General features: G+C 37.5%; 1 protein-coding gene across 1 annotated transcript in view; it reads right to left on the bottom strand.

Annotated features, from left to right (window-relative positions):
* Positions 1–304: 304 nt before the first annotated feature.
* Positions 305–26539, bottom strand: part of LOC136880919 (synaptotagmin 1) — a 69250-nt gene continuing 43015 nt past the window's right edge. The window contains exon 9 of the mRNA XM_068229181.1: positions 305–8535. Within this exon, the coding sequence (XP_068085282.1) occupies positions 8344–8535 (192 nt within the window). The 3' untranslated portion in view covers positions 305–8343. The remainder of the gene's footprint in view (positions 8536–26539) is intronic.

Genomic DNA, 26539 nt, shown 5'->3' with positions numbered 1-26539 from the left:
TTATTATTATTATTATTATTATTATTATTATTATTATTATTATTATTATAGTCCGCCTCCGTAACGTAACGGTTAGTGTTATTAGCTGCCGTCCTCGGGGGCCCGGGTTCGATTCCCGGTACTGCCAGAAATTTAAGAATGGCAGGAGGGCTGGTATGTGGTTGAAATGGTACATGCAGTTCACCTGCAATAGGGGTGTGCCTGAAAAGAGCTGCACCACCTCGGGATGAGGATACGAGTTTACTTACTATTATTATTATTGTTATTATTATTATTATTATTATTATTTGTAGAAACGTAATGCTGAAGTAGATTACTGTGGATTTCTTTCGTTCACATGAAATATTGAACACCATACCGGTATGTCTCCGTCCTGTTCTTGTCACAACCTCCCTAACGGTACGGGACGACGACGGCTGTGTCACTAGACCGTTTGCGAATAGCAGTAACAACACTTCCCAGCACAGCAAACTGCGAGTCGCAGCGCAAGACTGTCACAGTCTGGTCACAGTAGCAGACAGCAGTGGACCGGTAGCAGCAAACTGCGAGTCGCAACGCAAGACTGTCACAGTAGCAGTGGACCGGTAGAGAAGAGGATCCTGGAGCAGGTTGTCACTGCTCCATTTGGAGAATAGGTGACGCGTACCGGTACGCCAGTACCGACACACCTCTACTTAGCACTAAGCGTTTTTTAATATTAATTTAACATGAATTTGAGACAACAACAAAGAAAGGACAGTTATGAGATTTTTTATCACATTACATAGCCATGCCATGGCGAGCTATTTATGTGCGGACATTGGTATCAAGTGCTCTATACATAGATACAAAACAGCGTACCGACATTGTCAACAATCAGGTCCGATTTTTGACCTGTGGCATTATAACATGCATCAGGATAATAAGGTACAGGTGTTAATTACATTACAGCTGTTGCCACAAGCAGTGAAAAATCAGCCTTGCACTTCATTCGTGGTTGAATCTCAATGGATAAGTGTATAAGGAAGGGTGAGAAACGTGAATTGGGTAATACAGAACTCAGTGGTTCAGAGAAACCGAAACAGGAGTAGAGGAAATATGGTGAATGGTATTTGGACTTTGGCTTTTTTACAATTTGCTTTACATCACACCAACACAGGCTACTATGTGATAGGCAAGGGCTAGGAGTAAGAAGGAGACAGGCGTTGCCTTAACTGAGGCACTGCCTGGTGTGAAAAGGGCTGTTGACAGTGGGGTTCAAACCCACTCTCTCTGGAATGCAAGCTGACAGCTACGCAGCCACTCACTCCATGCTGATAACATTAATGACACATATTTCCATTTATGGTTAATAAATAAAACATATTTTGAGAAGGAAAGCACGTTGAGATTTTGGCAGTTGAGTGGAGCCCTGGCAGCAAAACGTTTGATGGTATTCAGGGTTATTCACCTAAACTTTTACACTAAATAACTTCTAATCCATTGAAGACAGCGATATTCTATTTTCATATTCTTAAATTTTATTAAGGGACTCATGAAGCATTGTGATTATCCATGGGATTATTAATAATGGAGATACCAACACCAACTCTGATTTTTCAAATGAAAGTATTGTAATATCCTATTCTAGCAGAAAAGTTTGTACTATTATGACTTCAGTCATTCAGTTAATTCATACATCAGACAGTTACTTTTTTAATACTCAACTTCCTGTTCTAGTGACTGAGAACAGCTGTTTCCAGTCACACACCCATGTACTCTGTTAATGCGTGCCTGCTCTCCATCTCCTTCCTACACATTCTAGTATATAAATTGGCATTATTGATATATTTGCATTGATAGTATTATAGTCGGATAATAGAAGTTACCAGCTTTGCAACTATCAAGGAAAGATATTTCGTCAACTTAGAACAGAACTCTTTTAAGTCCAAAAAATGCGTTATGGTTATCTAGTGGCTGAACATACTATTTTATATCTGAGAAACGCATGTATTGAATAATATGCAAAGAACCGAGCTAGCTTCAGTACGTCAAGATAAAAATGCTTACTGCAGAACACAGAGCCTCCGTGGCTCAGACAGCAGTGCGCCGGCCTCTCACTGCTGGGTTCCCTGGTTCAAATCCCGGTCACTTCATGTGAGATTTGTACTGGACAGAGTGAAGGTGGGGCAGGTTTTTCTCGGGGTACTTCAGTTTTCCCTGTCATCTTTCATTCCAGCAACACTTTCCACTAACATTTCGTTTCATCTGCCAGTCATTAATCATTGCCCCTCAGGAGTGCGACAGGCTTCGGCAGCCGGCGTAATTCCTATCCACGCCGCAAGATAGGGGCTTCATTCATTGCATCCCTGACCCCGTCACTGACCGGAAAACAGGTTATAGGTTTTCATTTTCACTGCAGAACGCGTTGAAGTCCATGTTAACATTCTTCTGCATTAACAAAGCCACAAAGGAAAGGATACAGAACTGTTCTAAGTCCTTGTTAAGTTACTTCTGCTTGTTGTTAATACAATAACAGGTGATTCAGAACAAACTCAGGTCCATTTTGACATACTCTGACTGTATTGAGTATGAATTGTTGGTGCAGAACAGTTTTAAGTCCATATCAGGCATATTGTCCACAAAAGTCCTACCCGGCCCGCTGGAAGGATACCCAGATGATGATGATGATGATCAAGCTATCAGCCAGCAATAAGCAGGCAGAGTAGCTGAGAGGTAGCTGATGTCCAAGTTGAGATTGTTTTGCAGGAAGCACCACTAGCACTCCATAGCACCACGTGGTGGGTAAGTTAGTCCATAGCGTGGGAGAAGAGTTATGGAACGTGTGTTAAACTGCTTTGTTAAGCAACAGTTCCGCACAACGTGTATGGTTAATCTACAGGCGTAGTAGTGCTTGTCTCTCTCTGTTTAGAGAAATTAAATAATGAACTACTGAACAATGACTCTGCAACACCAGGTAAGTAGTGTTGTTACTCCTTCCTTCTGCACACAATAATTATAAGGGAGCATTAAACGGCGATCACATTAGTGAATATTAATCGCCTGTTATGATGTTTATTCTGAAAATCTAGCATTGATCCTTACTGCTATAAATGTAATTAACAGTTCCTGCTCTCTAACCTCTTCAAATCGAACTGCTTAGGTTATGATTTTTGTAATTGTGAACAGAGGCTAGTCGTTATTGTAGCCAATTAGGTATTTCGTTGATTTATGAATTCGATAAACGCGTTCAGTCATCGTGAATTAAGGATCTATTTACCTATTTCAGATATAGAGACTAGCTGTTTCAAATCATCAGTCAATGATAATGTTGTCACTTGGTGCACAAGGAATAATTCAGATGGATTTATCAATCTAGAAAACCATCTGTAGTATTTGCCGAAGATAATAATATAGAAGCTAATAACAAATCCTCATAAGTGGAGGACAGCACAAAAGGATTACTGAATAATGAACCTCTGCAAATGAATGACTTTATAGTCATTGAAGGTAAATATATATTATTTTTTCATTATTTGGGTACTTAAACACAGATCTTTGGGTGAATCTTGAGGATCCAACAAATCTCGGGATGATTACAAAACATAGAAAATATTTTGTTTAATGCTTTTTCTCAATTAATTCTTGTATTATCACAGAATATGACCTCATTCGAAGTACACCTGACTTAGATGTAAGCAAAAACACTTTACTGGTTCCTATTGATGCTGATAATGAGACTTACACAAATGTTCAACTAGGCCTGGTGAATCTGAAAACCAAACAGAAATAAGTGACTACTGGGTTCCCATAGGTGAGCTTCTTCATAGTGCTGTCATTGAAACAAGCAAATTGTTACATTTTCATTAAGAGTGAACTGATGTGCTGATATCTGCACATCTATTATGGACGACTGTCTAGACGATCTTCAAAATGATAACCATTTTCCAAATACAACTGGAGCAACATCATTACTGTCTTCAGATAGCTCTGCAACTGGTTGTGATCAAACTGTGGTAGAAAAGATGGTTGATATAAATCCACCCGTACCTGAAGATGAAATATATGGAAATGAAGAAGGTAGGGCCTAACATTTTATCTAAATAAATACAAAAATTTTATCTTGCAAATACGTGTGTTATGTACACATTTTTGCTAACTACTACGGGGGAAAAATGTGTCTCTTTTAACATTAAAAAAAATTTTTTTTACGCCTTTTCAGGTGACACAAAAGTATCCACAGTAATTGTGCGATCTAGGAAGAGAACAAGAAGTGAACACCTGTGGCAGAGAAATATTATTAAAAGGAAGAGGAACTCTGGTGAAACGTATACTTCATGGATGGGTAAAATTGTACAAGAAAGATCAAAGAAACCACCTTGTAGCAGCAGCTGCCATTTAAAGTTCACAAATGAGGAAAGAAATAAAATTTTCGAATGTTTTTGGGAATATAGTGATATCAGTCGACAACGTGATTTCATTATACATAATATTGACATAAAACCAACAATGCATAGCAGGTTAAGGAAGAGACCTCTATCTTCAAATAGTGTTGACTGTGTAGATAATAATTCTGATAATCCACAAACTGGTCCCAAGTAATTATGCCATGGTTTCAGATGATGTCCAAACACCAAAAAGAGCTTCATTGTACTATTATTCTTTGAGAGAGGGTGGCATTAAGGAGAAAGTTTGCCAAACTTTTTTTCTAAATACACTATCAATATCTCAACAAATGGTCAAAACAGCAGTAAACAAAGCCGATCCTTCACACAATTTGTGGAAAAAGACAAGCGAGGATTAAATCACTGTAGTAGAATAAGAAAATTCCATAAAACAGTCAGTGCGAAATCACATTAAATCTTTTCATAACATCGAGAATCACTACTGTCGGAAAAATTCAAGCTGGCAGTACTTATCTCCGGAGCTAAACATTGTTAAGATGTATGAGCTTTATGAAGAATATTGTCTTACAAATGGCACTGAAAAGAAGATGAAGCTATCAATATATTATCACGTATTCAAGACGGAATTTAATCTAGACCTTTTTCAGCCAAAAAAAGACGTGATTTCTGTGAAAAATACAGAAATTGTGAACGAACTCAAGAACTGAAGGAGATGATGGTTGAACATGAGAAGAATAAGGTTGCCGCAAGAGCAGAAAAGGAAATGATAAAACTTAAAGCCCTACAAGACAACACACTTTGTGATGCTGTTTTTGATTTGCAGCAAGTGTTACAAGCTGATGTTTCACAACTGTATTACAAGAGGAAACTACAGTATGTGTTTACAATTTGTCTGTGCATGATTTAAGCTCTCATAATGGCTGGTGCTGCATGTGGCCTGAGTGTAAGGAACAGCATGGCTCCAATGAAATTGTTTCATGTGTGAAAGAATTCATAGATGAAAATGTGAGAAAATGTAAGAAGGACTTTTGATTTTTCTCGGACAACTGTGGTGGTCAAAATTTAAACTGTAATATTATTTCCATGTGCATATATGCAGCTGTGCATCACATCATCAACATTCTGCGTCTTTTTCTGGAAAGAGGACACACCCAAAATGAAGAAGATAGCATCCACAGTGTCAAGAGAGAGATCGTCCAAGAAAATTCCCATATACATGCCAGGGCAATGGTATGCAGTCGTCAGGGCTGCAAGAAGAAAGAATTCATACAAAGTGGTAGAAATGGAAGACTTCCATGACTTTCTCAAGTTTCGAAAACAAATGTTCAATGAAATGAACAAGCACACAGGCGGAAAGAGATGGCAAAAAGTCAGAGTGATTAAGGAAGTTGAAGGAGGGGAAGACATTTTTTTTATGAAATATAATTAAGATGACAGTTTACCTATTGGTCTGAAACCTAAACGAAAGAAGCGTTCACTACTCAGGAGCATACAACTAGAGAAGACTTACAAGCAAAATGATCCACGTTTGACAATCTCTTCCAGAAAATATGATGATTTAGTTAGTCTTTGCAACAATTTTGTCATTCCAGGGGAATACCATGATTATTTTTTAAGTTTAAAACATGATACTTCAGGAGTTGTTCATCATCATCATCATCATCATCATTTCACAGTTCCAGTTTCCTGGGTACTGTTGGCGAGCCTCTTCCATTCTGTCTTACTGAGATACATTCTGTTGTTAATGATGTCCTCCAGTGTCCTTCTCCAATCTGCAATGTCCAAATCTGGAGTTGTTGACAATGAAAATATTGCTATGGACAGTGATTAAGTAGTTACCACATTTAAGGTAAAATATTAAGTGGTGTCAGTGTAACTAACAATTCGAAGATGGTGGGGTGTAGTTTCAAGTTGAATAATGCCCATTTGTATGCTAATTTATCATAGCATTCTCATTTGTTTTTATCAGTCATCCTGTTGTACATAAAGTTGAGATAGAAATCGAACAAGGTCATAAAATTACTTGTGTACTAAATGGCTGAATTTTCCACATATAAATAAAAATTATGTAATATATTGATCATAATGATAATTACAGCATATTAATGATAGTTTGCCTCAAAATGGTTAAATAATTCATGTATTTTTTTAAAAAATTTATTTTTGCCCACATTGGAATACTGAAATCAATCTATATACAGTCAAGTCTTATGAATATTGGTTACAAATTTGGTTGATGTTTCTTCTTTTGTTCCCAGAAATGTTTCATTCTCTCTGACCTGGCTGCCCATTCTTCGTCAGTTATGTTGTACTGTTTGCGTGTATAGGTCTTCATTTTAAGTCTCACGTCGTTATTTCTTAGGATCCCCTTATCTTCTCTGTTTTCAATTTGTTGAATTATCAAGCCTAATTCATTTAAATCTTCTTGGACTTCTTTGAACCAGTGATTTTTAGTTTTACGATTCCAAAAGTAGTTGAATAAATATTTGAGTATCCTAGTCTCTGGTGGTCGTGATATGTGACAGAAAAAAAGCAACTATTCTTTTTCGCATTGTATCTATTATTATTCACGTATATTGTATATTCAGTCATTGGAACATTCCAGGCTTCAATATCATTGACCTTCCGTCGTTTTTAAGTTATGAGTACCATGTCTGTTCATTTTTGGATCTAGTTTTCAAGAAACTTCACGTGCAGAACTATTGTAACTTTCCCGTAGAATACTTCCACACCAATTAACTCCTATTGCAGCAAAGCAGAACTGTCTTAACTTGGAGTTGAAATAGTTTTGCAGTGATTGCTTCATTTGCATGCTAACTTAAGTCCACTTATTTTAGAAAAAATACTTTTTTTTTCAAATAAAAGGCTATACAGAGCTATTCAAACATCAAATACAGATTAACAAAACAAAAATTATTGGACAAGTCTTTCTGATAAAGAAGTTATTCACAAAGTAAATGTTCTCCAGCCTCTCCTGTAAAGTTGTGTTTTTGGACTTAAGACGGTTCTGTTCTAAGGTGACGATTTGTTAGCGAGGTGAATGCCCTTCTGAAATACAGTCAGAGAGGTCTTCTGGATATACTTAAAAACCAAACCAAACCCCATGGTGCAACAGCCCTAAAGGGCCATGGCCTACCAAGCGATCACTGCTCAGCCCGAAGGCCTGCAGATTATGAGGTGTCGTGTGGTCGGCACGATGAATCCCCTTGGCTGAAATTCTTGGCTTTCTAGACTGGGATCACTGTCTCATCATCACCTAGCTTCTCTGTTGTAATCGTGTAGGCTAAGTGAACCTGGATCCAGCCCTCAGATGCAGGTAAAAATCACCGTCCTGGCCAGGAATCAAATTCAGGGCCTCAGGGTAAGAAGCAGGTATGCTACTCCTATACTCTGGGGCCGGCTCTGGGTGTGGCATGTCTGCAGTCAAAAGTACAGAAATAGGGTTATAAGGCTTATCTGTGATTGGATCTTCCTCACCGAAAGCTTATATTTTTGTAACAGCCACAAAACAGCACTTGGAATATGGACATCAGGCACATTTTAATATAAAAGGATATTTTTGTCCTGATAATGTTCTGATCAAAAGACTGATCAAGCCAAACTCCAAGGTATTTGACAACAGGGGTGAACTCAAGTTGCCTTCCTTTCCAACTGATGTTAAGTTTGTGATTTGCAGCATGGTTATACCTACGATTTGGCTTAAGTTAATGCTTTGGAAATATGTGCATATTACTTGTGAAAATAGTCTTTCAAAGTGACCACTGTTTGCATTAGCTCTATAATTTTAATGCACTGACATCTAAGTAGTGCTAGAATGTGAAATGTACTTGTCAAATGTCATTCATTTGCTGACAATGTCTCTCTCTGGTAGGACAGATTATATGGAATATTTACCCAACAAGATGCCATCAAAGAATTATTCCAATGTTTTAAACTTAATTTAACCTATATACATTTCAGAAGTGGTCAGCAGTAAACATCAATAGCGGCTGTCACTCCCTATCTCGTTGAGCGTGTGCCACTTCGATACTGCATGGCGTGGTGTTGCTAACATATCTGACCAATGACAAAGCTCTGATCCAGTTGCATTATGTCCCATAGTGACTTGGCCTATCGGCTCAGAAGCACCTATTCGGTCGTAGTCAATAACTGTCAGCACCAACTCAGCTTTCTGAAAATGAAAACAGTTTTCATTACAATAATGATATTCAATTTTGTAATCATGAAGAAAATTTGTGCAAATATGTGAAATTCTTGCCATTGGTGCTTTCACGGCCTGTACTTATAGACATGATACTGTATAGGCTTTTGGGCTTATGCCGTGTCAAGAAAATAAGGTGAAATTCTTTACGTTTCGCAGAGAATCATGCTCTGCGTCGTCAGAAGAAAATCTCGACTGTCCATGAGAAAGGCTTCTTAAACAATAGCTTTTTGAAAATTTAGACATTATAATAGAAGTGGAAATGGTACGTTCATTCATCACCAGATGGCTCCCCGGACGTGCCACAGCACTAGCATTCAAAGCGGAAGCTGACTGAACCATCAGAATCAGTCAAAGAGGGTCTCGTAACATGTGTACGTAACATCTGAATTGACAGGTGTATGACATTGACACAAGCCTGGAATGAAACATCTGGTGCCGAGGAACTTACCTACGTAAACCCTTAATGTCTGGCAACCAAGTATTACTTAATTGATAGCCAGTGTCCCTCTTGAAATTGTTAGGATTTGTACGTAGTTCCACAGCTTCCTGTATAATCCTGGACCTGTAGTGTCTAGTGTGGGTAAGAGCTCAAGCATCTCGGAAGTGACATCATGACCCGCTCAGCTATTGCCGATTAGTCTGGCTGGTTGAGATGAATATTATGTTCATGATCCTTGATACGGGTACCAATGGACCTGCATGTTTGGTCGATGTATACCTTACCCCAAGTACAGGGAATTTTGTATACCCCCCAGGATGTAAAAGTGGGGACAGTTTGATGCATCATCAACATACCTCCACCATATCATACGGGCTCCGAAGCAATAGCCTCCTCCTCAAAATGCTCCATAAAGAAATTAGCCACTACGGGCGAAAGTGGACTTCCCATAGCCTCTCCATCCATCAGTTTATAAAAAAATCCCACCCCGCAAGAAATAGCTGGAAGTCATGCAGTGGTAAAATAGCTAAGTAATGTCCTCGGGGAACAGGTGTTCAATGAGAGACATGACCGAGTCAGTCGGCACTTTAGTGAACAAGGACTCCACATCGAAACTCACCAGAAGTGCATTAGGTTGAAGGGTTATGATTGACAGCTCATTGACAAAATACCGAGAGTCCCTGACGTATGATTCAGTACGTCCTATGTGTGGCCGAAGCAATGTGCTTAGGTATTTAGCCAGAGCATATGTAGGAGAACCTATCACACTAATAATAGGTCTGAGGTGAACATCTTTTTCATGGATCTTAGGCAGTTCATATAATCTAGGTGGCACTGCAGTCCCTGGGGACAGATGTTTAGCCTCCTCTTTTGGAATTGAAGGTTGCCTTAAGAGCTTCACGGTGGCATTGGACACACGAGTGGTGGGGTCTCGTGAGCTCAGTCTGTAAACAGGCTCTGACATGGCATAAGCCCAAAAGCCTATACAGTATCGTGTCTATGTGAAATTCTTATTGATGAATTTTACTGGCTAATGAACTCCTGTCTTTCAAATAACTGATCAGTTTGTGGATCATTGTGGATCTAACCTAAATACTTTTAAGTGTACAGCTCAGAATGCAAGTTTCTTACAAGTCTAAGTCTGAAAGAGAGGAGGACATAACTGGCCAAACAGGGAACATATAATGATTTTTCCTAAAACGGTGAAAGAGTGATATACTAGATTTTCTATATCTGAATACTGACATATGCTTCCAAAAGGAAAACAGGATCCAGGCTAGTGAACTGAAATTTTTGGGAAATAGAACAGGTGTAATAAAAATGTATAAGATAAGAAATGAGAAGGTTAATGAACTAGCGCAAGTGGAACCTTTGAAGGAGAAAATAGAAGAATCAAGACTCAGACATTAATGAAAGTGTTAGTCACTTAGCAGCCTGATAAATATAGAATGTATTGCAGGTTTGGGTAAGCCTTCACCTGTAATTATTGGAGTGATTATTTAATGATTTGATTTTATGATTACTCAAAGTTGGCTGAACTTAGAGACCTATCAATGTCTCATGGTTCACCAGCAGATAATTCTGGAGAGAATAAAAACAGAAATGACTAATACTAAAGAAGTATTAAAATTTACCTATGACAGCAATGACATTTACAGTAAGATACAAAAGTTGAAAACTAGAAAAGCGGCTGGAATTGATAAGGTTTCGGGGGATATACTAAAGACAATGGGTTGGGATATAGTACCATATCTGAAGTACTTGTTTGATTATTGTTTGCATGAGGGAACTTTACCAAATGAATGGAGAGTTGCTATAGTAGCCCCTGTATATAAAGGAAAGGGTGATGTACATAAAGCGGAAAATTACAGGCCAGTCAGTTTGACATGCATTGTATGTAAGCTCTGGGAAAGCATTTTTTCTGATTATATTAGACATGTTTGGAAAATTAATAACTGGTTTGGAAGGCAGTTTGGGTTTAGGAAAGGTTATTCGACTGAAGCTCAGCTTGTAGGATTTCAGCAAGCTATAGCAGATATTCTGGATTCAGGAGGTCAGTTGGACTGTATCACAATTGACCTGTCTAAGGCATTTGATAGGGTAGATCATAGAAGACTACTGGCAAAAATGAGTGCAATTGGACTTGACAAAAGAGTGACTGAATGGGTGGCTCTGTTTCTAGAAAATAGAACTCAGAGAATTAGAGTAGGTGAAGCTTTATCTGTCCCTGTAATAATTAAGAGGGGAATTCCGCAAGGCTGTATTATTGGACCATTATATTTTCTTATATATATCAATGATATGTGTAAAGAAGTGGAATCAGAGATAAGGCTTTTCGCAGATGATGTTATTCTGTACAGAGTAATAAATAAGTTACAAGATTGTGAGCAACTGCAAAATGACCTCGATAATGTTGTGAGATGGACAGTAGACAATGGTATGATGATAAACGGGGATAAAAGTCAGGTTGTGAGTTTCACAAATAGGAAAAGTCCTCTCAGTTTTAATTACTGCATTGATGGGGTGAAGGTTCCCTTTGGGGATCATTGTAAATACCTAGGTATTAATATAAGGAAAGATCTTCATTGGAGTAATCACATAAATATGATTGTAAATAAAGGGTACAGATCTCTGCACATGGTTATGAGGGCATTTAGGGGTTGTAGTAAGGATGTAAAGGAGAGAGCATATTTGTCTCTGGTGAGACCCCAACTAGAGTATGGTTCCAGTGTATGGGACTCTCACCAGGATTACTTGATTCAGGAACTGGAAAAAATCCAAAGAAAAGCAGCTCGATTTGTTCTGGGCGATTTCCGACAAAAGAGTAGCGTTACAAAAATGTTGCAAAGTTTGGGCTGGGAAGACTTGGGAGAAAGGAGACGAGCTGCTCAACTAAGTGGTATGTCAATGGAATAATAACAATAAGTTAATTTATTGAATTCACTGCCTAATCAATACAAAAAGTTTTCTTTTAGTTGATTTACTTTGGCATGTTAACTAAAATGGTACATGTTTCGCCTTGAATTCAGGCATCATCAGCCATTATCTTAACCTTAAAATAGAAACAGGCACCTGATTTACATATACATGAAATAAAACAATTTCTTTAAACAACCTTTCGAGAGATTTGAACTAAAATTAACATATGGTAAAAGAGTTGTAATGAAGTTGGTTATAAAGATATTACAATGAGTGAGTAAAAATACAATTGGTGGAAGTAATAGTGATATCGACATTAGAAGGCTTCTATTATAATTAAAATGAACGAGTGATAGGATTCACTATTACTTCCACCAATTGTATTTTTACTCACTCATTGTAATATCTTTATAACCAACTTTATTACAACTCTTTTACCATATGTTAATTTTAGTTCAAATCTCTCGAAAGGTTTTTTAAAGAAATTGTTTTATTTCATGTATATGTAAATCAGGTGCCTGTTTCTATTTTAAGGTTAAGATAATGGCTGATGATGCCTGAATTCAAGGCGAAACATGTACCATTTTAGTTAACATGCCAAAGTAAATCAACTAAAAGAAGACTTTTTGTATTGATTAGGCGGTGAATTTAATAAATTAACTTAATGTTATTATTCCATTCAAGTATCATCAATACGGATCAAGAATTATATTTATCACATGTAATAAGTGGTATGTTCCGAGCTGTCAGTGGAGAGATGGCGTGGGAGGATATCAGTAGACAAATAAGTTTGGGTGGTGTCTTTAAAAGTAGGAAAGATCACAATATGAAGATAAAGTTGGAATTCAAGAGGACAAATTGTTGCAAATACCGTATTTACTCGCGTATTAGACCCCTTTTTTCCCCACTTTTACAGCCAAAAATAATGAAGGGGGGTCCAATATGCGATAACGTCAAAATTTTGTGCAGCGAACACATGACTTCTAGGTTATAAAGAGCTATAAATTGTACGTGTAAACATTCTATACTATTATTTAACAAACTTAAAATGTATTTAAGTTATAGCGTACTGGCTATTTTCATCGGAAGGCAGTATTTCTAAACATAAAAAGACAAAAAATGGTGAACACGACTTTTAGGCCTACGGTACATATAAAAGTCCGTTTTAGTTACTCATATCACGTCATTCGTTAAATCTCATTAATTCCTCTGGTGAGGTTGACGTCAGGAAGGGCATACGGCCGTAAAAACTCGCTACGAAGATTCGTCTCACTTCATACTCGATCCCATAGAAGAAAGGGATAAGGGTATCGTGTTATCATATAATTAAATATTGATGCAAAAGAACTTGATGGCCAGTCATTTGTCTCTGTCAGTTCAGCAGAAGGCCTACCACACAGTAAACTTGATCACTGCTTTCATTTGAATTATCGCCTTGCGCCGCCAACTTCCCTGCCTTGCTACCGGCGTGTCGGCATTCCGAGGCCAACGAAAGAGACAGGCCGCGGCCCGCCAAAGTCACGTGACAAGACCAGTCCCAGGAATGGCAGAGCGAAGCCGGTTATTACCTGTGTTCTTGCGGTGTTATTGCTAGTTTGTTGTGGATTATGGAAGGAAATAACGGAGATTTTGTGTTTATTTGAATATGTTGGTGTTGTGCAACAGTTCCTGACATTCATAGTGTTGTGTGCGGAAGTGTAAGTAAGTATTCATTTGCAAAAATGTGTATATAACCTCAACGTTCTTCACTTCATTCAGCAATGTTGGGCTGCAATACACAAGTTGGATAAGTTACAACTCCAGTGCTGAGGATTTAGAGGTAATACATTTATTTCCTATTTAATTACAGATATATGAAAATGCCTCGTCGCTGTAGTGTCTTCGGCTGTCGGTCTAATTATGACACTGAAACTGTAAAACATCGACTTTTTCCTTACCGACGGATGAAAGTCGCCGTAAGCTATGGCTTCGTTACATTCCGACAGATTTTTCTAAACTGAAAAACCCAATAGTATGCATAAAACATTTTGATGAGTCGTGCATAATTCGAGTGGACAGGGTTACAGTTAAGGGAGAGCTGAGAGAGTTTCCAAGAATAATTCCGAAACTGACGGAAAATGCTGTGCCAACTATTTTTCCAAATACACCTTCATATTGTTCGAAGTCCACTCCCAAAGTAAGACGTCTTGCTGATGTGGAAGAGGATAATCTTCGAACAGCTATTCAGGATAGTATCGAATCCAATAAAATTTACCTGGCAGAGGACTCATTGAAGTGCCTGAACGATATTAGTTTATTTCTAGAAACCAAGCAAGTTTATTCCAATAAGTGGACTGTAATTAAACATGAGGGGAAATTATTTATTTGTCTCCTGGGAGTTGATAGGGGAATGCCATGTGTTACTTCCTTTATCACTATACTGGAAGATTTGACATTCAGTGTAAATATAAAAACCGGTAATGACTTCAGTGTAAATACTTCCTTCAAAAACATTAAGATATTGAACTCTATTAACGCTCTAGAAAATATTATGTCAGGGGTGGAAAAGGGAGAAGTAGTGCCTAATATTAGGGATAAGGTTGACTGCGCTATTCAACTTTTGCAAACTATTCCCAATTATGATGAAAACGAACAGTTAAAATTTATAGTAGAACAACTTAATGTGTCGCAGACCTCAAAAAACAACAGACAATATGGTAACAGAACTATGATAGTAGCATCTTGTTTATATATTTATTCAGTCTCCGCATACAATGCTCTTCGAAAATGTGATTTAATGTTTTTACCACATCCTCGTACCTTACAGAAACTTCTTTGTAATTATCAGCTAGTGAACTCTTCACTACAAAGCAGTTCCTACTTGGAAAACAGGGTTAAGCATTTAAAAGAACATGAGCTCTTAGTTTCTCTGTTGATGGACGAGATATATATACAGCCACAGTTGTCATTTAAGGGTGGTGAGATATATGGAAGTAGCAATTTTGATGCACAAGCATGTGCAAAAACTGCTCAAGTGTTCATGGTATCATCTCTTTTGTCTAAGTATGTTGATGTGGTGGCTATAATTCCAGTTGCAAATATGACAAGTGAACAGCTGAAATCATTAACTTCTAATGTTTTGTGCATGGTGGAGAGAGTTGGTTTCAAAGTTGTTAGTCTCATAGCAGACAACAACAGTGTGAATAGGAAATCATTTGAACTTTTCACTCCTAACAAAATTCTTCAACCCTGTATTGAGCATCCCTTGGATTCCTCCAGGAAACTGTTTTTTATGTTTGACACTGTGCTCATTTTGAAATGTATTAGGAACAACTGGGAAACAAAGCGTAATGTCAACAAGACTCTGCATTTTCCTGATGTGAATTATCATTCAGTAATATTGTCAGCACAGTACAGACATTTGGAACTGGCATTTGAGAAAGAAAAAGACTCTTTAGTTAAATATGGGCATACGCTTTCAACTAAAGTTTTGTACCCAACATCTATTCAGAAGCAAAATGTGAAATTAGCATTAAAATTTTTTAATGATAATAACATAGTAGCCTTGACGCATGCCACGAAAGACCTACCTGGAGTTTCTGAAGAGATAAACCAAACTGTCATCTTTCTACAAATTATTGTGAACTGGTGGAAGATCGTTAATGTTAAAAGTGCATTTGAAGGGAAGAGATTCAATGATCCCTTTAGGGAAGCAATTAGAAAAGTAACAGATGAGCAGGTTCAGTTCTTTAGTGGCATGTGTCAGTGGCTGAAAATTTGGAGGGCCTCAGTTCGATCGAGTGATGCTTTAACATCACAGACCTTTCAGTCCTTGATTGTAACAACTGAATCTTTTCTTCAGATCATTCCATACTTGTTCGACAAATATAGGGTGGATTATATCTTGTTGGGTAAATTTCAAAGTGACAGCCTAGAAGGTCGTTTTGGATTCTACAGACAACTAAGTGGTGCCAATTACTACATTAGTTACATTCAGGTTCTAGAAAATGAAAGGAAACTAAGGTTCAAAAATGATGTACTGTTTGCAGCTCAGAATGGTAATATAAGCTTAAAAACCTTGATCCCTGTTAAAGAGAAGCAAGATTGTAACATTGATTTACAACTATTTTCTGAAATTCTGAATGTACCATTCGAAATGGATGTTAATTCTTGTAATACTTTGCCCATACTGACCTATATAGGGGGGTATGCAGCTAGAAAGATTTTACAAAAGTCTAAATGTGATATATGTAGTGTATGGCTTCAGTTAAGTAAACTCACTTTGCCATCTGAGGTAGTTGTATTTACAGTTGGATTGGTGTGGCATACAGTCTCTCTACTTGTAAAAGATTTCATTCAGCATTTTATGTCATGTGGGAAACAACTCTTTGTTGCTCAAAAGATAAGTTTGTCAAAATTAGAGAAATCAGACATACATAATGCTGAATGTAAGTGTTCTCTTAACAACACACTGTTAAACAAACTTGAAAGTGTATCTCTCTGTACAAACAAAATTCTACTCAATAATTTTGAGAAAAAGTCAAATGATAAACCATGTTGTTCCAAGGTGACTTCGAGGAAGATAGAAAAACTTAAGAATTAAGTATGATGTTGAAACCAGATATGGAGTGAAATTTAAGACTTGTAAATACCTTACTATAGGCCTACCTCTGATCCTGCATTCAATAAGATATTCCTTACAAGAATGCTATTATAAATATAGGCCTAATTGTACATTAACCACTTTCATTAGCAATATTTGATTTATATGACTGTGTATTTTTTACTGCAGTAAGATTTTTAGTTTTTGTCATCCAAGGCTAGTTAGAGACAGTATGTTTCATTTCATTTCTAATTGAATAGGGTGGTTCCAAGATAACTTTCAGGAAGTAGCAAAATTGAAATATGTTGCTGAAGCCAGGCATGGCGTGGAACAAATGTAAGACTTGTAAATAGCTTACAATAGGCCTATCTTTCACCCTGGATTCAATAAGATATTCCCTACATGAATGTTATTGTAAATATAGGCCTAATTGTACATTAACCAGTTTCATTAGCAATATTTGATTTCTGTGACTGTGTATTTTTTTACTGCAGTATGATTTTTAGTTTTTGTCATCCAAGCCTAGTAAGAGACACTATGTTTCATTTTCTTTCTAACTGAATAGGGTGGTTCCAAGATAATTTTCAGCAAGGGAGCATAATTTAAGTACCTATTAAATATGTTGCTGAAGCCAGGCATGGCGTGGAACAAATGTAAGACTTGCAAATAGCTTACAATAGGCCTACCTTTCCCCCTGGATTCAATAAGATATTCCCTACCTGAATGTTACTGTAAACGTAGGCCTAATTGTACATTAACCAGTTTCATTAGCAATATTTGATTTCTATGACTGTATATTTTTTACTGCAGTAAGAATTTTAGCCTAGTAAGAGACACTATGTTTCATTTACTTTCTAATTGAATAGGGTGGTTCCAAGGTAATTTTCAGCAAGGGAGCATAATTTAATTATTAAATATGTTGCTGAAGTCAGGCATGGCGTGGAACAAATGTAAGACTTGTAAATAGCTTACAACAGGCCTACCTTTCACCCTGGATTCAATAAGATATTCCCTAGGTGAATGTTATTGTAAATATAGGCCTAATTGTACATTAACCAGTTTCATTAGCAATATTTGATTTCTATGACTGTGTATTTTTTTTACTGCAGTATGATTTTGATTTTTTGTTATCCAAGGCTAGTAAGAGACACTGTTTCATTTAATTTCTAATTGAAGAGGGTGGTTCCAAGATAACTTTCAGGAAGGGAACATAATTTAAGTACCGGTATTAGATATGATGAAGCGAGGTATAGAGTGGAACAAATGTAAGACTTGTAAATAGCTTACAATAGGCCCACCTTTCACCCTGGATTCAATAAGATATTCCTTACATGAATGTTATTTTTAGTTTTTGTTCCACCAGGTATAGTAAGAGACACTATGTTTCATTTGATCTGTAGTTCAATAGTGTTCTTTTAGTAGGTTAAAATGCGCTGAAATGTATTTTATTTACCGCGCTACGATAGTCTCTCGCGTGAGCTTGGGGATGCATTCTCTACAGTAAGACCGGCCGAGTCACGTGACATTCAGTGTATGACGTGCGCGCCGCGGCCTGTCTTTCTCGTCGGCCTCGCGGCATTCTAAGTGACGTCATCTTCACTGCTATCTCGCGTCAGTCGCGTCAGCCATGCTTCATTGTTCATTCTCTTTGAGCCATGCATTGCAATCAAGAGCACACGAGGTCCCGTCTTTTTGAACCTTTCAAAAATAATTTCGTTCCCGACTATAGAGTCCAAACAGTGTAAATCTATTCCCAGATGGTCTCTGATATTCGCAGTTGGTGTATATGCAGCAGAAGCCACTCCTTCCGAATAAAGTCGTGCTGTAGAAGGCATGCCAAACCATCAGCTGATAACTAGCGTATGTTACGAGTTGTACTTCCGAATGTAATACATAGTAACTGGAAACATTCTTTTGATAACTGCGGCTGTTGAAACACAGACCCTTATTTTTAAGTATATTTCATGCTTGTTCTCTACATTTATCACATCAGTATTTGCGTAAACAGCTGTCCATGAGATAAGACAGACCACATTGTTTAGGTTAGGTATCGTATGTTATCGCCGTTGCCTACGCACGGTTATCGCCCTGATAGTGCCAAAAGTTCGATGAAAAAAAAAAAAAAGAAACAGGAAAATGTGCCGTATTTATGGATATCTACAGGTGTGGCGGTAATGCGTTTTATTATCATAATGTTTAATTTTGTACGTTCGTTGTCTCTTTTTTTTATTAACGTATACCCGGGCATGTTTTGTTTGGCGTCTCCGAAAATCGTTTAAAGTACGTGGGGACATAAAATTATTATTATTTGTTAGGTACGTTGGCGAGTAAAACAATCGTTTTAGTTGAATAGTTTTATCACGTTTTAAACTTACTTCTCTCCAAATATTTACCTATATTGGCCCGAGTTACGAGATGTTAAACGACCACTTTGTTAATGATCTCGCCTGCTGTATAAATAGCAACAACCGCGAATATTTCTCAACGAAAGTAAACTCGTTTCCTCATCCCGAGGTGGTACAGCTCTTTTTAGACACACCCCCAGTGGAGGGGAGTTACATGTACCGCTTTTAATGCATATCAACCTTCCTGCCATTCGTGAATCTGGCAGTACGGTACCGGGAATCGAAGTCAGACCCCGGAAAACAGCAACTTCTTGTGCTAACTATTACGCTGGCGGACATTATTAACTACAAAAAACAGACATATAGCATGACTGATGCATGCTCGCAATGTGCGGTCGGACACGAAGCTAGGCCTATTCACCTATCTGTGCGACGTCATCAGAGCTGCAGTAGACCTACGCTAAAGAGGTGGACATTTCTTAACTACGAAACACAGATGTAACGCATGGATTTGACGCGTTTTTCATTGCGTAGGTCGTACGGACGAAACTATTCACAAATTTGTACAATGTCATCAGTGCTGCAATAAGACTTGTACCCGCTTCGAAGCGGAATCGTCATCGTTCTCTGACGAATTACGTTGGGGGTCTTATAGGCGAGATTTATTTTTTTCATTTTCTTCGTCTCGAAAAGCCAGGGGGTGTCTAATACGCGAGGGGGTCTAATACACGAGTAAATACGGTATTTGTTTATAAGAAGGGGAGTTAGGGATTGGAATAACTTACCAAGGGGGATGTTCAATAAATTTCCAATTTCTTTGCAATCATTTAAGAAGAGGCTAGGAAAACAAAAGATAGGGAATCTGCCACCTGGGTGACTGCCCTAAATGCAGATCAGGATTGATTGATTGATTGATTGGTTGATTGATTGATTGATTGATTGATTGATTGATTGATTGATTGATTGATTGATTGATTGATTTAGTAAATCGGTCCAATAGAACAGAGAGAACTCCGACTGCCTCAGGTTTGCTATTACATGTCATATCTGTCAGGCTGCTCTCGGGGGAACCTGTTAACCGCTAGAGGGCACATCCCCCGGTGGCAGATAGGGGGACTCTACAATTCAGTAGGGCTGGTTGAAATACTGAAATACCCAATACAACCCGCGGACCAATGGCAGCCAAGTTCCTGGGGGATTTAAAATACTGGGACACCCTCTATCCAGGGGTCACAAACATGGAGGGCCCAAGCCCAGGGTATGGGTGAAGACCTCAACGGCATCAGTGGCGGAGAAGGTGGACTTCGGTGCGGCATCGGTGGCAGAAGAGGGAAATTTGTAGTGTGTCTACTCCAGAGGAGCAGCTACAGGAGGCATCTGTACTCCAGTGGAGCGGCCTAAAATAACACCTGGCAGTAGGTATAAAATGCCTTTGGGAGTGGTGACCCCATTGTAATAATGATCTAGTATTAGGAAATCAACCTCGGAAAAGGCTAGGGCGCCCCTGCTTAAAGCGATGTGCATTTCTCAGGATATTGGGGGAACTGTGAGAAATAGACGACCAGTAACCAACTTTAAGATAGCGACAGTAAATCTTGAGACCCTGACAGGAAAGGGGGAGGAAGTAGTAGATTTCATGGATAAGGAGAAGGTGGAAATGATGCGGCTGAGTGAAGTGAAATGGAAAGGTAATGGAATGAAGAAATTGAGGAAAGGATACACATTATACTGGAATGGTGGCCAAGAGGCAATAAACGGAGTGGGACTAATCATTTCATAGCAATTGGAGGAGTATGTTGAAGTGGTAGAATGTGTTAGCGACAGAATAATGAAGATTAGACTAAAGATGAAGAATGAAGTGATTGACTTCATACAAATGTATGCGCCACAGACGGGAGACAGGGAATAGGATATTGAAGAATTCTTGGAAAAAGTACAAAGAGAGATTTCAGGTGTGGATGTGGTTATTATGGGAGATCTGAATGCACAGGTTGGTAACGAGAGACAAGGAAAGGAAGAAGTCATTGGACCATATGGATGTGGGGAAAAAGAATTGTGAAGGAGAGGAACTAGTGGACTTCTGTGTAATGGACTTACAGTGGGGAATACATTATTTTGAAAGAAAAACAGCAGGAAAATTATGAGATATGGGTGGGGTGACAGAAGAACAAAATCAGTAATCGACTAATTTTTGGTGGAAAGGACTAATCGCAGGAAGTTGATGGATGTGACAGCTTTACCAGGAGAAGCATTTGATGGGGACCATACAGTTGTGGTGGAAAAATTACAGTTGGGAAAAATGGAAAACTAAAAGAGATAAGAGAAAGCAAAATAAAAGTATGGAAATTGAAAGACAAATATGTACAGGAAGATTTTCAGGATAGATTGAAGCAACAAATCCCAGTTACTGAAGGAGAAAATGTAGAAGAGGAGTGGGCCAATTTTAAAAAGGCATTTTTTTAGTGCAGCAGAGAGTGCTTGTGGTAGGACTCTACATGAGTGAAAGAAAAGGAGACACCATGGTGGAATGAGGAAATAAGGAAAGTGGTGAAAGAAAAGAAGACAGCCTGGCGAGAATAGAACCGAGATAAAACAGGAGAAAGCAAAAGGAAATATCTCAACAAAAAACGGAGATGTAAGAAGGTGGTAGGAGAAGAAAAGAAGAAGGGAAGAATTTACACAAAAAATGGAAGCAGATGTAAGTGGTAGTGAAAGGATGCTGTATGGACGTATAAGAAGTAAGAGGACAGAAGGAATTACAACAAAGCTGGTGAAAAAGGAAGATGGTGAATTGTTAACACACTCAGAAGAGATAAAGAGAAGATGGAAGGAGTATTTTGATAAGCTATTGAATGTGAACAACTGTACAGGGAAGATAGAAGCAATACAGTGTGAGGACTTAACAACAGATGGACCCATAACAATGCAGAAGGTGGAGTTAGCGGTACAAAAGATGAAGGTGGGAAAAGCATCAGTGATTGATGAAATCAGTGTGGAAATGATAAAGGCTGCTGGACCTGTTGGTATGCAATGGTTGTACCGACTATTAAAGTGAGGAAACCATTGAGATCATCAGTAGCAGTCAGTTGGATGAACGAGGAGAGGAGTTACTGGAGAAGTTGGATGTTGGAGCACCATCAGGACGAACTGAAGGAGGGCAAGCTAAACAACCAGAAATAAGAACGTCAAGTAGGACAAGGAAACGACCAGTATTACTAGAGCAGGATTTTTTATGGTAAAAGGTAGCAATAGTTATAATCTAAAGGGAGAGCTAAATTTGTTCCACCAGAATGTTCAATCTTTAAGAAATAAAATTCTAAGTATGGAGGTTCTGTTGGCAGATAACCTACAAGGGTATGATGTTTTATGCTTAACTGAACATTGGTTGATGGAGGATGAGATTTCAAATTTTGTATTAGAAGGTTATGCTCTTGCAAGTAAGTTTTGTAGAAAGAAAATGAAGTGTGGAGGTTCATGTATATATGTGAATAATAATATCAAATGTAAGCAGTTGGATAAATTTGAATATCTGAATGTAGAGGAGCATTTCGAGGCTAGCTTTGTTGAACTAGTGGATTATAAGTTAATACTTATATGCATTTATAGAAATCCTTCTAGTAATGTTGAAACTTTTTATAATAATATTGAAATTATTTTAGATGACCTACAGAATCATAACAAAAATGTAATAATCATGGGTGACTTCAATGTAGATTTTTTAGGGAATAATGGTGGGCGAGATAAGCAAAGGCTAGAAATGTTGTTTTCCTTGTACGGTCTAAAGGCAGTTGTAAATCAACCAACTAGAATATCTGGGGATACAAAGTCAGCAGTAGATCAAGTAGTATTGAATGAGGAAATGTGGAACTATGAAATAGAAGTTTATGATACAGGTTTTTCAGATCATTCTGCTCAAATTGTGCATCTAAATTTTAGGGTAATAGGAAACCATAATTTAAAAAATAACAATGTAATTTACAGGGAAACTAGAATGTGCAACAAGGAAAATATTTCATATTTTAACCAGTTATTGGCCAAGGAAACTTGGGAGAGTGTATATAGAAATAACTCAACTAATGAGGCCTTCAGTGAGTTTTTGGGTTTGTTCGATTATTATTATCAAGTGGCAATACCAGTCAAAAGGATAATTGTAAAGAATTATAGGAATGGGTGGATTACAACAGGAATTAGAAATTCAAGTAGACGATTAAGGTTTTTAAGCAAATGTGTGAAAGGGAGTAACACCTCATCTGAATTGAAGGATTATTATAAGAAGTATAAGAACATATATCAAGAAGTTTTGAAGGCTGCCAAAAGATTGCATAATGAGAATGAGCTAAAAAATTCTAAAAACAGGTCTAAATGTATGTGGAACATTATAAAAAGGGAGAAAGGTACTCTAGTTCCATTAAAAAATAATATTACTCTTACAAATGCAGGGAAAGAAATCAGTGATCCAGAAGAAGTTGCAGAAATATTTAGTAACTATTTTATAGAAGCAGTTTTGAGGTTAACGGAAAATTTTCAAACATCAGTGACAAGAACAAACTTGAATACAGTTCACAGGAATGTATCATCCATGTTTCTTACTCCTGTGACTGAGCAAGAGATAGATAAGATAATAAAACAGATGGGTAAAAAGAAGTCTTCTGGTTTAGATGGTTATTCAAACTACCTTATTCAATGCTGTTACCAATACATAATCAAGCCTCTCTGTTACTTGATAAATTTGTCACTAACCACTGGTAAATTTCCAGACAAATTCAAGGTAACCAAAGTTGTTCCGATACATAAAAAGGGTAGTGAAGAAGATGCTGGTAACTATAGGCCTGTCTGCCTCCCCTCTGTATTCTCCAAAATACTGGAAAGAATTATGTACGATAGACTGTTATCATTCTTAGAGAAGCATAATATATTAGCTGGTTGCCAGAATGGCTTTCGTAAAAATAGATCAACTACCACAGCATTCATTAACTTTATTGAACGGATATATGACACACTAGATGGGAAGGGTGCATGTTTAGGTATTTTCTTGGACTTAACAAAAGCTTTTGATATAATTGACCACAGCTTGCTTTTAGAAAAGTTATACATGTATGGAGTTCGGGGAATGGCCTATGACTGGTTCAAATCATTTTTAGGGGATAGAAGGCAGATTGTTGAAATATCATATACCGGTACTGATTTGAGCAAAAATGTAATTAAGAATGTGTATTCCTGTGCCAGAAACATAGATCATGGTGTTCCACAGGGGTCAGTTTTAGGACCATTATTATTTTTAGTATTTATTAATGATATCGTCCAAATTGTTGATGATATTCAAGGAGTGCAATTAACTTTGTTTGCAGATGATATTACTGTCTTTGTAGCTGATGAAAGTTCTGAAGGGTTAGAATTGAAGGCAGGCAATATAGTGAGTAATATCCTGAGCTGGCTTGAGGATAATAAATTAATTTTAAGTAAACAGAAAACTTCTGTGATTAGATTTCACCATAAGATTAATTTAAATATGGAAGTTAGTCCAATATCATTTGGAGAGACCATAATTGAGTACTCATCATCAACAAAGTTTCTTGGCTTGTGGATGGATGAATCATTAACCTGGGATAAACATACAGAGTTTATAGGGAAAAAGCTTAGTAGAATTTATTTCATGATAATGTCTTTGAAAAATAGTTTTAATTTAAAGGCTTGCCAAATTATGTATTTTGCATATGTCCATCCCATACTAACCTATGGAATCATTTACTGGGGGAATTCACGATATAGCAAAGTCATCTTTAAGTTACAAAAGAAAATAATTAGAGGAATGGCCGGTGTCGGCAGGAGGACAAGCTGCAAGAAATACTTTAAACTTTATTTTATTTTACCATTGCCTAGCCTTTATATCTTCCATACACTTGTATATATGAAGGAGAATGTAAACAGCTACACCATAAATTCTGATGTACATAGGTATAATACTAGAAATAAACACAGTCTGCACATAGAACCACACAAAACTAAGCTATATGAATCAAGTTTGAGTTATGCAGGAGTACATTTATTTAATAAATTACCAGACTGCATTAAGCAGATAAAACCATGTTCAAAATTTAAGAAAGAATTATTCAAATTTGTTTCTAACCATTGTTTTTATTCTATTGAAGAATACTTAGCTCTTGAAAATTAACTTATGTATCACTTTTTTTAAAATTTTTTTTTAATCTGTGCCTCTTTACCACATTGTATATTTCTCTTTATTTATCATGGCATGTATGTTACTGTTTTATCCTTTGTTACTGTAAATATGATTATTGACGTGTCCGATATCACTGTATGATCAGTTGGACGAAATAAAATACAATACAATACAATACAATACAATACAATACAATACAAACACAAACGTATACCAGAAAACTGGAAAAAAGGGATAATAATACCATTGTTTAAGAAAGGGGATAAGAAAGTTTGTGGTAACTGTAGAGGAATCAGACTTATATCATAGGTAGTTAAAATACTGGAAAGGATATTAGAAAGAAGAATGAGATGAAAGATTGAAGGGGAGTTACAAGAGGAACAATATGGCTTCAGGAGTGGAAGGTCTACAGTGGGCCCAATCTTTAGCATGAGACAGCTGGTGGAAAAGAACTAGGAATATGGAAAGGATGTGGTCATGACTTTCATAGATATAAAAAAGGCATATGATAGTGTCCCCAGAGAGAAGGTTTGGGAAACCATGGTTAAAAAGAGATTCTGAAGAGAAATGTTAGAAATGGTGCAAGCAATGTACAACAATTGTGTTAGCAGAGTACTGACCCCAGTTGGAAAGACAGAATGGTTTAGGAATAAGGCTGGACTAAGACAGGGGAGTGTGCTGTCATCTCTTTTGTTTATTATGGTCATGGACGAAATTGTAAAGGAAACAAAGAAAGCCTATGGAGATGAAGAGATGAAAATACTGCTTTTTGCAGATGATGTTGTGATCTGGGGAAAGGACATTATGTACTGTACAAAAAAATTGAGAACTATGGCATGAAAATCAGTACAGAGAAAAGCAAGACTATGGTGATGTCGAGAGGGGAAAGGCAAGGAAAGGGCACTGTGAAAATTGGAAGTCAGAGTCTGGAAATTATGGACAGCTTTAAATACCTAGGAAGTGAATTAATGCAAAATGCTAGGGTGGACATGGAGATTAGCAGGAGAGTACAGCAGAGTAATGCATTCTACCAAAGTGTAAGAAAACTTGTTTGGAGCAAAGAAGTACCAAGGAAAAGTAAAGAGATACTGTACAAAATGTATTATGTACCCGTACTGACTTATGCCGCTGAGACTTGGACTTTGATTAGCAGGCAAGAGAGTAGAATTCAGGCCATTGAGATGAAATTCCTAAGAAGTAAGAAATGAAGATGTGAGGAAGAAAGTTGGGATAGGAAAGCTAAATGAGAGAACTGAAAAGAATAGACTAAGGTGTTTTGGACATATAAAGAGGATGGAGGAAAATAGATTTCCAAGGCAGATGTGGGAGGCAAAGTGCGAGGGTAAGAGAGCAAGAGGAAGATCTAGAACAAGGTTGATTGAATCAGAGAAGAGCGGCATAAGAAGACAAAATTTAGACTGTGACAAGATCGTGGAAGAGGAATGGTGGAAAGAAAGAGAAAGATGGAGAAGTGCTATATAAATACCCCGACCTGGCAGGAGCTG

Source organism: Anabrus simplex, chromosome 9 (genome assembly GCF_040414725.1).
Source record: "Anabrus simplex isolate iqAnaSimp1 chromosome 9, ASM4041472v1, whole genome shotgun sequence".
NCBI lineage: Eukaryota > Metazoa > Arthropoda > Insecta > Orthoptera > Tettigoniidae > Anabrus > Anabrus simplex.
This window is presented reverse-complemented; position numbering and strand designations above follow the sequence as displayed.